The sequence below is a fragment of the Cariama cristata genome, unplaced genomic scaffold (genome assembly GCF_000690535.1).
Source record: "Cariama cristata isolate BGI_N322 unplaced genomic scaffold, ASM69053v1 scaffold6754, whole genome shotgun sequence".
Classification (NCBI taxonomy): domain Eukaryota; kingdom Metazoa; phylum Chordata; class Aves; order Cariamiformes; family Cariamidae; genus Cariama; species Cariama cristata.
In genome coordinates this window covers 7,819-22,717 of record NW_009614572.1, presented here as the reverse complement: position 1 = coordinate 22,717, position 14,899 = coordinate 7,819, and the positions used below count along the sequence as shown (strand labels likewise).

The following is a 14,899-nucleotide window of genomic DNA, read 5'->3' as shown; positions in this document are numbered from 1 at the left end:
TATTTCCTAAGGGTGGTCAAAAACTTGGAACGTCTTAAATCCTAAGCCCTCAGTCCATAGATCAGTGAGTTGAAATGTCAAGTTTAATATATTTGGATCATACTCTCTTTTGTGGCATGTTTTTATCCCCAAAATGTATTAGTTCCTGGAAGTATAAGTTATGGGGCAAATGGAAGAAGGAAAGAGAAATGTGGTATGGTAGAACAAAACTGGGGATTCCTTAATTATAACTGTCCCTGCAATGCCAATGGGAATTTGTATGCTGGGTTTGTATAGGCTTACCAATGCTTCTTCTCTGGGGGAAAACTGCACTATTTTATCATCTTTATATGTGGACTATTGATCTCTCTATTGTATGAAATTTCAAAAATAGAAGGATGAATTAGAAATGATGATCTGTTTACCCTGCTCATATAGAAGAGAACAGAATGATATCAAGTATTTCTCTTAAATTGAGCTGGAGTCGACCTCTGTTTTACATTGCATGAAATCTTAGCGTTGTTGCAAATGTAAAACTTAAAAGTCAGATTTTTATTACTTTGAGCTGAAAGTTTCTATTTCAGAATGAGTTTTTAAATCTGAAATTCATTGAAAAATAATTACAGTGATAGATAAACATTTGTACTTTCCAAATATTTTATTTCTGCAGTGTACATGTTGTCTTTGGACTGGTTATTTCTGGTTTTGAAGTAATAGAACAAATAGAAAATCTGAAAACTGATACTGCAAGTAGGCCCTACGCAGATGTACGAGTTATTGACTGTGGGGTGCTTGTTACAAAATCAGCAAAAGATGGTAAGCGTGCATATACCTGAAGTTAACTGAATATTGACATTGTTTTCAGAGAGTATAAAAATTATGCCAATGTCTAAAAATCATTATGTGTCTAATGATCTATAATATAAAAATATTAATAAAATATTAAAAATCTCTAGAATCTTAATTAATTCTTACCAGCCTTTAAAACTTAAATCTTGGTGTAGATGAGGAAGGTACAGTGAGGGGAAAATGTTTTCTGACCTAAACCTTTCTGCCTTGGAAAATGTATGCCTGCTTCCGAGTCTCCTTAATTAATGTTTGAGGTTAATGTGACATACTCAAAAAGTAATTAGAACTTATTTTTCTGAGTTTGAAAGATGGAGACACAAACATAGGCTTTTCTTGAAATTGGATTTTGTGCAGCTTTCAAAGGTTTATTTTAGTTAAGATCATGTAATGTTAATATATGTGGTCTCGGTAGTCAACATAATTTTCTTGTTTGTGAGAATTCATAGGGAATAAATTACTTTACAGAAACAGTCCAAACGTACATTTAAAGTAGTGGAGTATTATAAATTTTCATTTTCTACTTCACTTTTGACTTTCCTTAAGGATACTGTGGTTATTTATGTCCTTTTGCGAAAGTCAAGAGGATAGATAATGTAGAAATACAAGGATGCAAAAAGGAGAGAATGACAAAGCTCTAGAAATAAGAAATGTACAACTGAGGCTGTGACTAACTCTTTCTTAAAATTTTTGTAACCTGTCCGTTGCTTTCTAAAGAAACTAGATTTTTTTTTATTTTTTTTTTTTACTATAAATGGTCTTTGCTTATCTGTGTATTCTATTCTAACCCAAAGGTGTGAATTCAGTGTTATGACCTAAAACACATTTTCAAAGGAGAAAAGGAGGGAAACGCTCCTTAAAATTATACTTATTCCTCAGCCTTTCTTTATATTAGCTTGGCACAAGTTAATGTTCAACTTCAGGTATAAACTTACTGTGTATTAATTTAAAAATAATTTGCTTTGCAGTCATGTGTCGTCTTATATGCTGAAAGTTGTGCATGGAAGATCTTACAGTTTACTTCATAGCAACTAAAGGAATTTTTTACAATTATCTGTGCTGGAAAATTTGAATTGTTTTCTTGGTATGAGTTTAGACTGGACACAATTATATGACTTTTTTATTATTGTACTTTAATGCAGCTCATTGTGAAACAAGTTCACAGAGCTCCTCTGAAGCAGTATGTGTTTGTATTTATACATATATCAAACGATGTATTTTTGCACTGTATATATACACTACACACACATGCACTTATATACACACTGTAAATTTAAAATATCTGTTTTAAGCTTTGGAGAAGAAGAAGAAAGTATGTTCTGACTCGGAAGCTTCAGACTCCTCCTCCAGTGCATCAAGCTCTTCAGAAACTTCGTCGGAAAGTGAAGCTGAAAATGAAAGAAGTAGAAGAAGAAAGCGTAAAAGAAGAGCTAAAACCAAACAATCAAGAAAACGAAGAAGGGAAGAGAGAAAGAAAGAGGATTCAAGGTGCAAGCGAACCTCAAACCAAAGACGGTGACTAGTCTCTTAAATTTAAGAATTTCAGAGAAATCTGAGAAATTCTACTTTGTTTTCATGAAGTACTCGAGCAATGGATACAAAAATGCTTTCATTTAAGTTTGGATTTTGATGCTTGATTTTATAAATAAACAAAACCAAACAAACAAACAAAACCCTAAAACTGAGCTTGTCAAGTAGATTTTTCCATGAAAGGTTTGAAGATCTTTGTAGATAGAAGCTAGAGCAACTCTGAAACGCGTAGGTCTCAGCATGTTAAAGTATTTGGGACTCAAGTGTACCTGTGTTTAAGTCAGACATTAGGCAAATAATAGATCTTTGATATTTTAAAAATATTTCATGACAAATGGCAAATTAAAAGCAAAATTATTTGCAGTAAAGCAAGAACTGAACCTTCTTTCCAACAATAGTGCATCATCCTTCCTTTAGCCTAAAATGTGGGGGTTTTAACCACATTTTGGTTGTTAAGCCATCTTAGTTTGATGCACCATGTGGGCTTGTTTTGGATTTCACTTTGAAAAGTGGTGTCTATCAGTTGACAGTTAATTTTGCTTTATCGACTTATTTTTCCCCATATCAGCCTTTCCGACAAGAGTGATATAACGGAAAAAGCAGTCGATGTTAGCACAAAGAGGGACAAACCTGTGGTACGTCCTGAAGAAATTCCCCCAGTGCCTGAAAATAGATTTTTGCTAAGAAGAGATGTGCCTGTTGTCAACGTAGAACCTGAACCGTAAGGAACATTAAGTTTTTTTTATTGTGTTGACTTGGTGGAAACTATGTGTAAAACTTTCCTGATACCGTTCTGTTACTAGTACTGATAGCAAATGATGCCTGTAGTGTCAGAATTTGTAAATGCGGTAATTTAATTTTCCTTTTTACAGTTTTTTTCATAATATTACTTACAACCTGTGTCAGGGTTTTTCAGTGAGTTAGTTTCATTGGTCCTTAAGGATGATGCATGTTATGACCTTAAACTCTATTACAGATGATGTAAAAAAATGAGTGAATAATTCCAGAAGAAATCTTGCAATGTAAACCACAGCAAATATTTGATTGCAGGGGAAACTTGGGATTGGGAGAGGTGATTTTTCATCTGTCTTAGACTGAAGAAGGAACTTTGGTTCAAAATCAGTCAGACAGAATTTTGACCCATCTATGATGTTTGAGAATAAGAGAAAATACTCTTCTTTTGATACAAAGGAAGTGATGAGTTAATAAGTTACTTTCTAATTGTGTTTTGCACCTCTACTAAATTGCAGTTAGGTTCTTTTTCTATCAAATTTCTTTGCCTTTGGATTCAGATGAGCTAATACATTACATAGCCAGATATCTCTAAAATCAAGGTTTTTTTCTTAATTTCAGTTAATGGTATAGTCTTCTGTAAGCCTTTTCTTGAAACATTACTCATGTTTCTAAAGCCTTAGTAACTGCTTCTTTTGAGGATATTACACAAACTGTAAAAAGGAGTGTTTGTTGCTTAGGAAAGAAACAAGGCTTTAGAACCTGTGGACTATCGTGAATTGCTCACTAAGACGTTGTTTAACTGCTGAGATCCTGAAACTCTTCTGTCCATGTTGTCTTCGTGATTGTGCAGCAAACCCAAGTTAACCTCTTTAGAAAAGCCACCTACCACTTTAACAGAGTACTTTGCAAGTTCATGGTTAGCATTTATTTACACATAGAGAGGTCAGATAGGCTACACATTTGGTTGAAAACAAGTATATGTTGATTTGCCGTTTGTTGTAGAACTGTGCGTATCTTTATTTCTTGGAGAATTCACTGAATTCTTAGTTCTTTCTTCTCAAAATAAATGAGTAAGATTAATATTTTGCATGATTAACTTAAAACTAATTTTAAGTTAATTTGGTGGGTTTTTTTCTGTGTAAGCTTATATTTTATTAATTTATGTAGGAAGCTTCTTGATGCTACGCCCATTCTGACTGACCAGAAACCATCAGTCTCTAAATCGGGACGAAAAATTAAAGGAAGAGGCACAATAGTATGTGACTTTTTTTTTCCCCCCTTCTTTCTTCTCACTCAGAGTCTCTTCTCTGACCTTGAGTTTTGAATTTCATTGGAGGCTTTGTGTGACATTTTAACTATTGCTGACGTCTTGTAGATTCTTGCTTAGAAGGCTGAGATATTGTTGTTGCGTAGTTAATTTTATAGCACTCTTTTCCATCCTTCTTGTTACTGTTTTTCTTTAAAGATTGTTTGGGAAAACAAATGCTTGCTCCTCAGCTATGTGAAGTCTTCAAACATAAAAGTAAAATTATTTCTTTTTAAAGATTGAAACTAATTCAGCCAGATGTCTCACGTGAGCCACAAGATCTAAAGTAATGAGAAGTGACAAGAGCTTTTACTCTTCTCCACTCATTGGATTTCCTTGCTGTTTTTGTTAAGCATTAGGACTGTAACACTTAACAGTAGACAAAGCTGTTCTACAGTCCTAAGTGTACACAGCCCTTTTGGATATATATTGCACGTCCTCCCAAGTTCTGGTATTTGCATCTTCTGGTGGTCATGCATACGTTGCTGAGAAAAAACAGTTTTGTTGGCAACTTTGGCAGAATCACTTCCATTGTTTGTTCTGCTTTTTGACATTCTAAGTCAACCTTTTGTTTCCTTTTCTTAGCTACTTAACATAGTTTGTCAAATTTCATCAGCTGTCCTGGCTGAGATCAAGTCTGTGTAATGTCATAGATGACACTGCATGGGCAAGAAGTTACTTCTTTGCAGTGCTGGTAGCGAAGCATTTTTACAGATATGTGGACTCAGTCCTCCCCCCCCACCCTTCCTCTCTGAAGACTGCCACTGTTTATGCAGATTGCATTTCTATTTCAAGTCCTTAGCATCCTGAAGACTTTTGCTTTTGCCTTAGTTCTGCTGTACTCAAGCAAAAGTTTTCTTGTCTCTAATAACCCACAGTACAGGGCCCAAAACACTGCACAGGTTTACTGTTGTTTTTCAGTCAGTAGAAGAGGGAGAAAGTAAGAAAAACTTTCATAATTGTGCATTTGATTCTGGTGTATATCAAATTGTAGTATACCATGACTGAGCATATTTTTCCCCTTTTACAATGTTTTCCTGGATCAATTGAGCAGGCAGCATTTGGGTAACCATAAAAGAAACCAAGGCTTGGTCCTGCCAAATTTTTTTGCAAGTGGAAGTCCTCAAAAACAAAAAAGTTTATCGAGATGAATATCTGTATCGCTGAAGACACTTTTTGTTAGAATGGTCTTAACCAAGACTCCTCAGAGCATGATTTTCTTATGTGATAGCCCCTGGATTTGAGAAGTACTTTTCTACTGATCTCCATGATGCAATTATTTTAAGCCACAAAACTGACGGCTTAAATGGCCGTGGTGTGGACCAAGGTATTGTAGTGTTTGGACCTCACCTGAGAACCAACCCTTATTGCCAGCCGTAACACTAAATCTGATGGCTGTCTTTGCTGCGTCTGACAGCTTTCATTTGTATTACACACTTGTGATGTCCACTAAAGGAAGCCTTTTCAATGGAGTGTTTTGAAATATTTATGTAAATAAAGACTTTTGGAAAAATAGCTTAAAGCTGGGTGCAGTTGGCTTTTGCCAGGGATTTGGGTGTCTGTGTCCTGTTTTGCGTAATTTTGGCACCCTCTTGGCAAAATTGAGAGTGAAAACCAGTAACTTCAGAAAAAATTTAGGGCTGGCAGTTAGCTGGAGAAACACGTTTTTCTGTCATCTCTAATAGTCTCATGAGCAACAGTTTCTATCCAGGGTGAATTTGGTTTATGTTTTTCAAATAGTCATTTGTAGTTTTCAATCCTCTTAGGTTCTGAGAGACTCCTGAGTATAATATGAGAGAATTACGGAGGTCCATGAAACCTTTGCAACCTATTGTATGCCATTCATCTGTTTGGTTTTGGTTTTTTTTAAATTAAAAAAAAAAAAAAGCATTTTTTAAGTAGTCATTGCTTCAGCTCAAAGGACAGGGAAGCTCCAAATCTTCATGGCAGGTTATCTTTTTTTTTCTTAATATGAACAGGATGTCTTAAAGATTTCTGACTGTAATGAACTGAATAAACCAATACATACATCTTTCTAGTTTTATTCTGTGGAGCAATTTTTTTTCCCCACATATTGCTCGCTTTTATAATGGCTCAAAATAATTGAGTAAATTGAGTAAAATCCAGATGTTTTTCTTCGTTAAGTAGCATCTAATTTCCTCACAGAATTTACCTAGATGTGTATCCAACTAGGTCATGGAAAATAAGAAGTTAGCTATATTAGAGTTGTTTTTTCTCTGCTGCACAAGTAGCTCTTTTTGCCTACTTAAATGCTGTGCCTAAGCATAATTTTTTAAGTATGAAAGTACATTACAGTTTTGTGAAAGGTTTGTGGGGTTTTTTTTTGGGGGGAGGGGGGGAGCTTTTCTTTTGCTTGGAAGTTGTCTTGAACTGGATTCCTATTTCTGAAGAGCTGAACAGCAAAAACTTTTGAAGTGGGGCTTGTCTTTACTCATACAAGCAGCTGAGTGTCTGCGCACTGAAGTGAAACATCTGTACTTTAGTATTCTGAAAGAGTTGGTTATCTGTAGTAATTCTGTTATTCCAAAAGGTGTTACTTAAAGGGAGAATCCATGACCTCTTCTTTGATTCTTCCTTTTACGTTTTGAAAAAATCGATTAGCTGCTGGCCCTTCTCAAGCTTTGTGAAAGGCTCTCAGAGTATGAAAGGATATAGTTAGCGATGTAATGCAGTCTCATATGCAGGATATATGCATACCAAAAGTGAGTATTTTTGGCAGGAAATCTAGAATTTGTGTTTTCTTTGTGGACTTTGTGTGGATAATGTTATCTGGCTTGTGTTATGAAGTTGCATGCAGAATCTGCATAAGAGACACAATATATTTTCTATATTATCCAGTCTCTTTTTAAAGGAAAAGATATTATGCAAATATCTTTGCTTTCATAGCGCTATCACACCCCACCTCGATCACGATCGTGTTCTGAATCCGATGATGATGAGAGCAGTGAGACCCCTCCTCACTGGAAAGAGGAAATGCAGAGATTACGAACGTACAGACCACCTAGTGGAGAAAAGTGGAGTAAAGGCGATAAGTAAGATCCTTACTACCAATTTAAAATGTCTTGGTTTTTTACACGAGGTTTAATAGATTGTGTAGATGTATCGTGTCATTCATGTTTGAACAAAAAACGTGAATATCTTTGTGGTTAACACATTCCATTTAAATTCAAAAAATTAGAAATGAAAAACTTTTTCTTAGAACCTGTCTACTTTGCTAATGTGACACCAGATGAACATACGCTAAAAAGTGTCAGAAGTTGTTTATGATGGTGTCATCTTGAATACTTCTTAAATAAGTAATTAATGGACCTGTGCGGTTTCCTGTTGCTTTCCGTAGAGCTAGTCATGTCAGACTTCCTTTAGCCTCAAACCTGACTTATATGGTTTCTTTGGATACGCAGTAAGACAATCGAATCCACCAGTCCTATATTGTTTTAGTTATATATTCTTTCTGAGATTGCAGACTCTGTGATGGGAGCCAGCTCTCCAGAATTTCTAATGACTTGATACTAAATATGAGCTCCTATTAAATTATGATAAGTAAACCTCAAAGAAAACTGAAGAATATTATATATAATCATTATTGAATAATTGCAAATGTTTCTGATAGTTCTTTTTATATACTGAATATGTTCAGTTTATTGCTGTATTGCAGCATACCAGCTAATACTAAATAAGATGATGGTTTAAAATTTGTATTTAAGCATGGTTTAAGAATCCTATAGTTGTAGAGGTCAAAGTCCTGTGCACTAGGATAGTTAAAACATGAAATCTCTTTACACAGGTTCTACAATATGCAAAATTTGTTGATGTTGGCTGATTCGCTTCGTATAGAGAAGTAGTTCTCTTGATAGTGATGTAATTCCATATCTTAAAATGAGTGTAACAAGCTCAGTCAAAACACAATTGTCTGGTAGTAAAGGGGCGGGGGGCGGGGTTTTTTCGGGGGGGGTGTTAATTTTTTTTTAAACTTAATTAATTGCATGGGAGATGGGGAAAAAATACATAGTTTATCTGAAGTTTTTAAAGAATTTCCACTTAGTGTGGGGCTTATTTGTCTGTTTTCTAGGTTGAGTGACCCATGTACGAGCAGATGGGATGAAAGAAGTGCATCCTGGAGATCAAGATCTTGGTCACATAATGGTTATTCTGATCTAAGTACTGTGAGATATTCCAGCCATCATAAAAAGCACAGAAAAGAGAAAAAGAAGGTGAAACATAAAAAGAAATCTAAAAAGCAGAAGCATTTCAAGAAGCACAAGCAAACAAAAAAAAAGAAAACATCAGCCTCGTCAGATGTAGAATCTTCTCATTCCTTCCTCAGGAGGAGAAAATCATCTTGTGATCGTGAGAGGAAGTCTCGTTCTTCTTCATTGTCTTCTAGACATTCATCCAGAAGAGACTGGTCTAAATCTGATAAGGAAGACCAGAGCTCATCAACTTTATCAAGCAGAGGGTCTCGATCGTACTACAGATCCAGATCCAGGTCTAAATCAAGATCTTATTCCCGCAGAAGTTCTAGATCGAGATCAGCCTCTAAATCCTCCTGTTCTCGAAGTAGGTCAAGGTCAAGTTCTAACTCTAGGCATCAAAAGACAATTTCCAGTTCTCCACAAAATATTTCAACACGATTAAATGAAAATAAGTTAAACAAGACTGCTGAGCCTGTAAGAGCAGTTATACTCCCGAGTGATAAAGTTGTCGTACCACCAGTTGTCCCAGAAAACCTGCCTGTTATACCCTTAAGTGATAGTCCACCACCTTCAAGGTGGAAACCTGGGCAGAAACCATGGAAGCCATCTTATGAGCGAATTCAGGAAATGAAAGCTAAAACAACCCATTTAATACCCACACAAACTAATTACAATTTAGTAGTCATTAAAGAGGCTAACACTTCTTCTTCATATCGTAAGCAACAAAGGAGTTCAGATAGCGATCGAAGCGGTTATTCCAAATATCGTAGTGACAGAAGCTCAGATAGTTGGCTGAGATCAAGAAGCAGGTCCTCTCGAAGCAGGTCATACTCAAGATCTTATACGAGATCTAGAAGTCCATCTAGCTCTAGGACAAAATCTCGTTCTTCTGGCAGATCACCATCACTGAGTAAATACCGCAGTGACAGGTCAGGTTATAGTGAGTCAACATCTTACTATTCCCTTAGTGATGATGATAGACATAGAAACAAAAGAAAATCTGCATCAAGTGATCAAAAATCTCGGTCTCTTAAACTGAGGCAAGAAACGAGCTCTGAAAGTACTCTCCCTTATAAGTGTACAAAAGACTACGATGAGTCTTCTCAAGGGTTGAAAGAGAGTGACAGTTTATCATCTTCAGACTTTTCTACTGACAGTGAACGTTCTGCCAAAATGAAAGTAGTTCAAGAAAAAGAAGGCCGACTTCAATTAGAAGGAGATACTCAGAAACAGGATAAAAATAGCTTAAGTTCTGAGAGAGGGGAGGAGAAATCCAAGTGTGAGCGGGATTCTGATCATGCTAAAAAGAAAGCAGCTAAGGAGAAATCTTCTGAGCAACCTAGAGGTGGTGCAAGAACTAAACGAAAATCCTATTCGGGTAGTAAATGGGACTCTGAGTCAAATTCTGAAAGAGGAGAGACAAGGCATAATAGGGGAGATTCCAGACCCTCCTCTAGTAAAGAAGAAGGAGAGGCCACATCAGGATCTGATACGGAGCTCAGCGTTACCAAAAGGATAAAAAAACAATCGAATTCTTCAGAAGGCTTTCTGGATTCTGATTGTGCGTGCAAGACAAGCAAACAGTTGTCATCTTCTGAATCTGAGAGTTCTTGTTCTAGCTCAACAAATGTTAGAGGAAAAACAAAAAAACACAAACATGGATCGAAAAAAACTCTTAAAAAATCACATTCCAAAAAAGCAAAAGAAAAATCAAAAGGGAAAAAGGAGAAGAAACACAAAGTTCAGAAAAGAAAAGAAATGTTTCATTGGCAGCCCCCCCTGGAGTTTGGTGAAGAAGATGATGATGAGATAAATGAAAAGCCGGTTACTAAGGATGATAAAAAAGAAAAGCAGCTTACCAGGGACATAAAAGATAAAAAACAAGTTTATGAAAAGGATGAAATAGACAAAGATAAAATGGGAAATGGTGAAAAGTCTTGTGCAGATGAAAGCCTTTTAGGTAAAAACGCTACATGTGGTGCCCCAGCAGATCACAGTAACCTTAATAAAGATAGCATTGAAACGAATGCTTCAACCGATATTTTAAACTCAGGAATAAATGTGACTGCTTGCAAGAGTGAGATTAAACAAGCTGAAGAAAGTAACCTGAATGGATTGGAAGATGTTATTCAGACAGATGACAACATGGAGATTTGTACTCCAGATCGTAACTCACCAGGGAAGGTTGATGTGGACATTTTGTCTCCTGTCATTCTTGCTGCTAAACCTCAGGCTTTAAGTGCTAGTATAAACAAAGATTTACAGGTTGAGCCCCCTGAACAAGATGCTGTCAAACTAGGAAACAATATTATGGACTGTATTAGTATTAAAGAAGAAAAAGAAACAGGAAGGCAAGAAAATAACTCTGTCCCTGTGTCTAGTGCTAAAGACTGTAGTTTAAAAAGTGAAAATACTGAAAATACACAGAGCAATATGATAGATAATAAATGGAAGCCTTTGCAAGGTGTTGGTAATTTACAACCAGCAACAGTTAGTACTGCTGCAGAAGTTAAGAATGTAGCTTCAGCACCAGAGCCTAAACCAGCAGGTTTAAGAATTGAAATAAAAGCTAAAAATAAAGTAAGGCCTGGATCTCTGTTTGATGAAGTTAGAAAAACAGCACGGCTAAATCGAAGGCCAAGGAACCAAGAAAGTTCAAGTGAGGAAGAATCTCCCGGTAGAGATGACAATAGCCCATCCAGGAGTCTCAGTAGGTCACGAAGTAAATCTGAATCTAAATCCAGACACAGAACAAGGTCCATATCTTACAGTCACTCAAGAAGTCGATCGCGAAGTTCTACATATTCATACAGGTAAGAATTTTGTGCTGCTCCCACAGCCTACCGTGTTAACTAGAAATTTTTAAGGCGTGTTTTTCAACTCGCATTTTTCTTTTAAACAGCACTGTATAATTTAGCAGGTGTGGAATAAATATTTAGCTTAAAAGCTAAAGCTTTATAATGCTTTTGCTTCCTGTTTTCTGCTGCTCTTCTCTTCAGTTATATCCTATTCTGTGCTTTTCAAAGTTGTTTGTTGGTTGTAGGTCAAGAAGCTATACAAGAAGCCGAAGCAGAGGATGGTATAGTAGAGATCGGTCAAGAAGTCGAAGTAGTTCTTACCACAGCTACAAGAGTCGTAGGTAAGTTTCTCTAATAGGAGGTAGTGTTGGGGTGTATTACAAAACCCGTAAATTAGGCACAGCAGTCCGATGCTTCGGTCTCCAAGCAAGCTGGAAATGTGCTTAGCGATGCATACTGCATTCTGCAGTACCTACTTGAAATGTGCAATAGTCAGATTTCAAAATTTCCTGTTGCTGCAAAATAATTCTGTTTAATGTTTTGTAGTAGGAATAAGGAATTCTGAGCAAAACACGTTCCTCTCCTCTTGCTCCTCCTTTCCCCCTGCTCTCTAAAGCACTTGTTTATGATTAACTTAAAACATCTGTGTGTTTTTGTTTTTGTCAGTCGAACCTATAGTAGAAGTAGATCCAGAAGTAGTTCTTACCGTCATCACAGTCGATCCAGGTATGGATTATAGTTTTATACAAACTGCAATAAATGTACTTATTATAAAAATACCTTAGTATAAGAATACCCCTTTATCTATGGTACTTATAATACCCTGATAACAACTTGAGTCAAAGCAAAATCAACATAAGACACTTAAGCTGAAAATAACCAAATCATCCTGGCATTACAGTTATGAGATAAGTAATAGTGAACACATTTCCCTTTATTATTAAAATAAAATAGAATTATAAATGGTACACTTTGTTACTTGCCTTCAGAAATATTAACAAACAAGATTTTTACTGCATCTACAATTTGTAGAGAAAACACACAACTTTTTAAATGCTTAGTAAGTCTTTTCTAGATTAATAAATTGAGATTTTTACTGTTGTTTTGAAGATAACTTGTTCTTGTATTTAAACTCTTATAAAACGTAGAATTATTGTTTGCCACATCCTTCAAAAGTAATTTCTGTATAACCGCTCATCTCTGTATATAAATGTCTTTAAAACATACATTTAAAATAAATAGCATTTTAGACAAGAAATTGTAAATTTACAGTTACTTTCTTTTCCCTTTAAAGTAGGTCATACACGTATGACAGTTACTATAGCAGAAGTCGAAGTAGAAGTAAAAGGAGTGACAGCTACCGAAGATCTAGAAGTTACGATAGGCGATCCAGGTATCCAAGCACGACTTTTGACACTGTATTTATGCAAAAGAATTTGCTAAATACATACTTGGGATGTTCATGAAGGATAATGTTTGCAGGTTTTTTTTCCTCCCCAAGCATAAAAACTACATTGTTAGCAAAAGTAGTAATTAAAAACAATTAAAATTAGAGCAAGTGTGTGAGTGAGGAAATCAGAATTTCTGACATGCTAAATTTGAGGATGGGGAAGAAACTAGGATAAGAAAGATTTGAGAAGGCTCCAGTTCATTGTATGTATGCATTCGAAATAAGCACATTTGTGTTTTTTTTAATAATTTTAAATGTTTCTTAAAAACTACAAGGAGCTAGCTCGCAAGATTTAAATCAAGTACTCTGTTATGGATTAAAAGCTACTTGGTATGCAAAGAATTCCATTGATTGGTAAAATCTTCTTGGTTAGACTGCAAAAGTGGGTTTACAAAAAAATCTGGAAGGGAAATTAAAAATTGCAGTGCTATCCAGAATTAATTTTTAACTTCCTAGAACAGATTTCGAAAGAACATTTTACCTGCAAATCCAGTGTGCTTCTGATGAATTTAGGATAAATTTTATTCTACTCAGTCCAGGGGAATTATAGGTCTAAATGAGCACAAAAATCGGAAGCGGAACGGGAGATATAGATACAGTGAATATCAGTGATGATTTGTTTGTACCTTGTAATATGTCACATATTAGGCAATGGTAAATCCAGGAGATCCAAGACCACTGTAAATGTTCATCCTCTGCTGTCCTTATACTCATTTTTTCACGACTTTGTACCAACTCTTAATGGACTTTGTTCTCACCCGTTTCCCCATCTAGTTCTGACAATAAGACAACTTTCCTCTTGTGTTTGAGGGGAAATTAATGAGATTAACAAAGAGTGTGGAAATAGTCTTACAAAATCATTGTTTTAGGATGTTGGGAAGCTTCAGAGAAACAATGTCGGATTAGGATATGCTCATCTTTCATTTAGAAAGCTTTCCTTACAGGCATGAGGCTAGAAAATCTCTAACGAAAGTTTATTCTGTATAATTTGAACATGTCCTGTGGTTTGTCTGAAACTATCTGGACTCTATCTGGATGTCAGGTGCTGAGCTTGGAATTCTTCTGGATAAACCGAAACATTTTAATCTACAACTTCCACTCTGCAGACACTAACACACTCCTGTTGTTGTTATGGGGCCTAATTCTTAAGACCCATCTTCAAATGAAAAACTGCAATATACAAAGCAAGGCTTTGTGAAATTATCTTAGTTGGGAAATGCTTGCAATATAAAATTATATTTGTGAGAATATACTTCTCGATCAGCTATTAGCATTTACAAAAACAGTTATTTTGGATGATTTCTTAGCTGTATCGGAGAAAGTAAGAAATTTTGTAGTTACAAATGCAGTTTGACTTAAGTTACACAGGGTTTTCATCATGTAGTGTCAATGATTGTTTTAGAGTGTCCCTCAATGAACACTTCGGTTATATGAAATATGATCTTGTAAAAGACTTCTTGTATGTTTTCTCTCTGTCTCTTGTGTGTCTGTCTTGACAATTTTTTTACATGGTGCAATTTTGAATTTGAAGCTCAAAATACAATTTTGAGGCATTTTAATCTTTTCTTTGCAGATCTTCTGGCTCTGACAGTGAAAGTGATCGCAGTTACTCTAACAATCGAAGTCCCAGTGAAAGCAGCAGATATAGCTGAAAAGTTTTGTTGATGACAGAAAGCTGTACTTAATAATTTTTTCAGTGTTAAAAAACCTGTTTTGACAGTGTCAGAAGTGAATTTGAAGGGTGTTTACTGAGTTAGTTGAGTTCACTGTTAAATGGTAAACTTTCAGCTGACTCTGAACTTACAAAGTACTGAACTCAACTGATTAATTTTTATTTTTATTTTTTTTTCTGTCAAATGCTACTTTTACAAAATAGGAAAAAAAAAAAAAAACCACAACAGTTTTATTTCCTTGAATTGGATTTTCCAAGCCATGAATGACACTTAGGTGAATTTGCTGCCACCGCTTTTCTGGGTGCAGCAATCAGTACTGTCCTCAAGTATGTTTATAAACACCTTAGGGCTTTCTGCCTGCTACTACT

The 14,899-nt window shown here is 35.6% G+C and overlaps 1 protein-coding gene across 1 annotated transcript in view; it reads left to right on the top strand.

The window, feature by feature from the left end:
* The window catches only part of NKTR (natural killer cell triggering receptor), a 41,321-nt gene extending 26,811 nt beyond the window's left edge, over positions 1-14,510 (top strand). The window contains exons 7-16 of the mRNA XM_009699464.1: positions 650-795; positions 2,118-2,340; positions 2,924-3,076; positions 4,258-4,345; positions 7,304-7,449; positions 8,487-11,423; positions 11,654-11,749; positions 12,075-12,134; positions 12,706-12,802; positions 14,424-14,510. Of these exons, the coding sequence (XP_009697766.1) occupies positions 650-795; positions 2,118-2,340; positions 2,924-3,076; positions 4,258-4,345; positions 7,304-7,449; positions 8,487-11,423; positions 11,654-11,749; positions 12,075-12,134; positions 12,706-12,802; positions 14,424-14,510 (4,033 nt within the window). The remainder of the gene's footprint in view (positions 1-649; positions 796-2,117; positions 2,341-2,923; positions 3,077-4,257; positions 4,346-7,303; positions 7,450-8,486; positions 11,424-11,653; positions 11,750-12,074; positions 12,135-12,705; positions 12,803-14,423) is intronic.
* Positions 14,511-14,899: the final 389 nt, after the last annotated feature.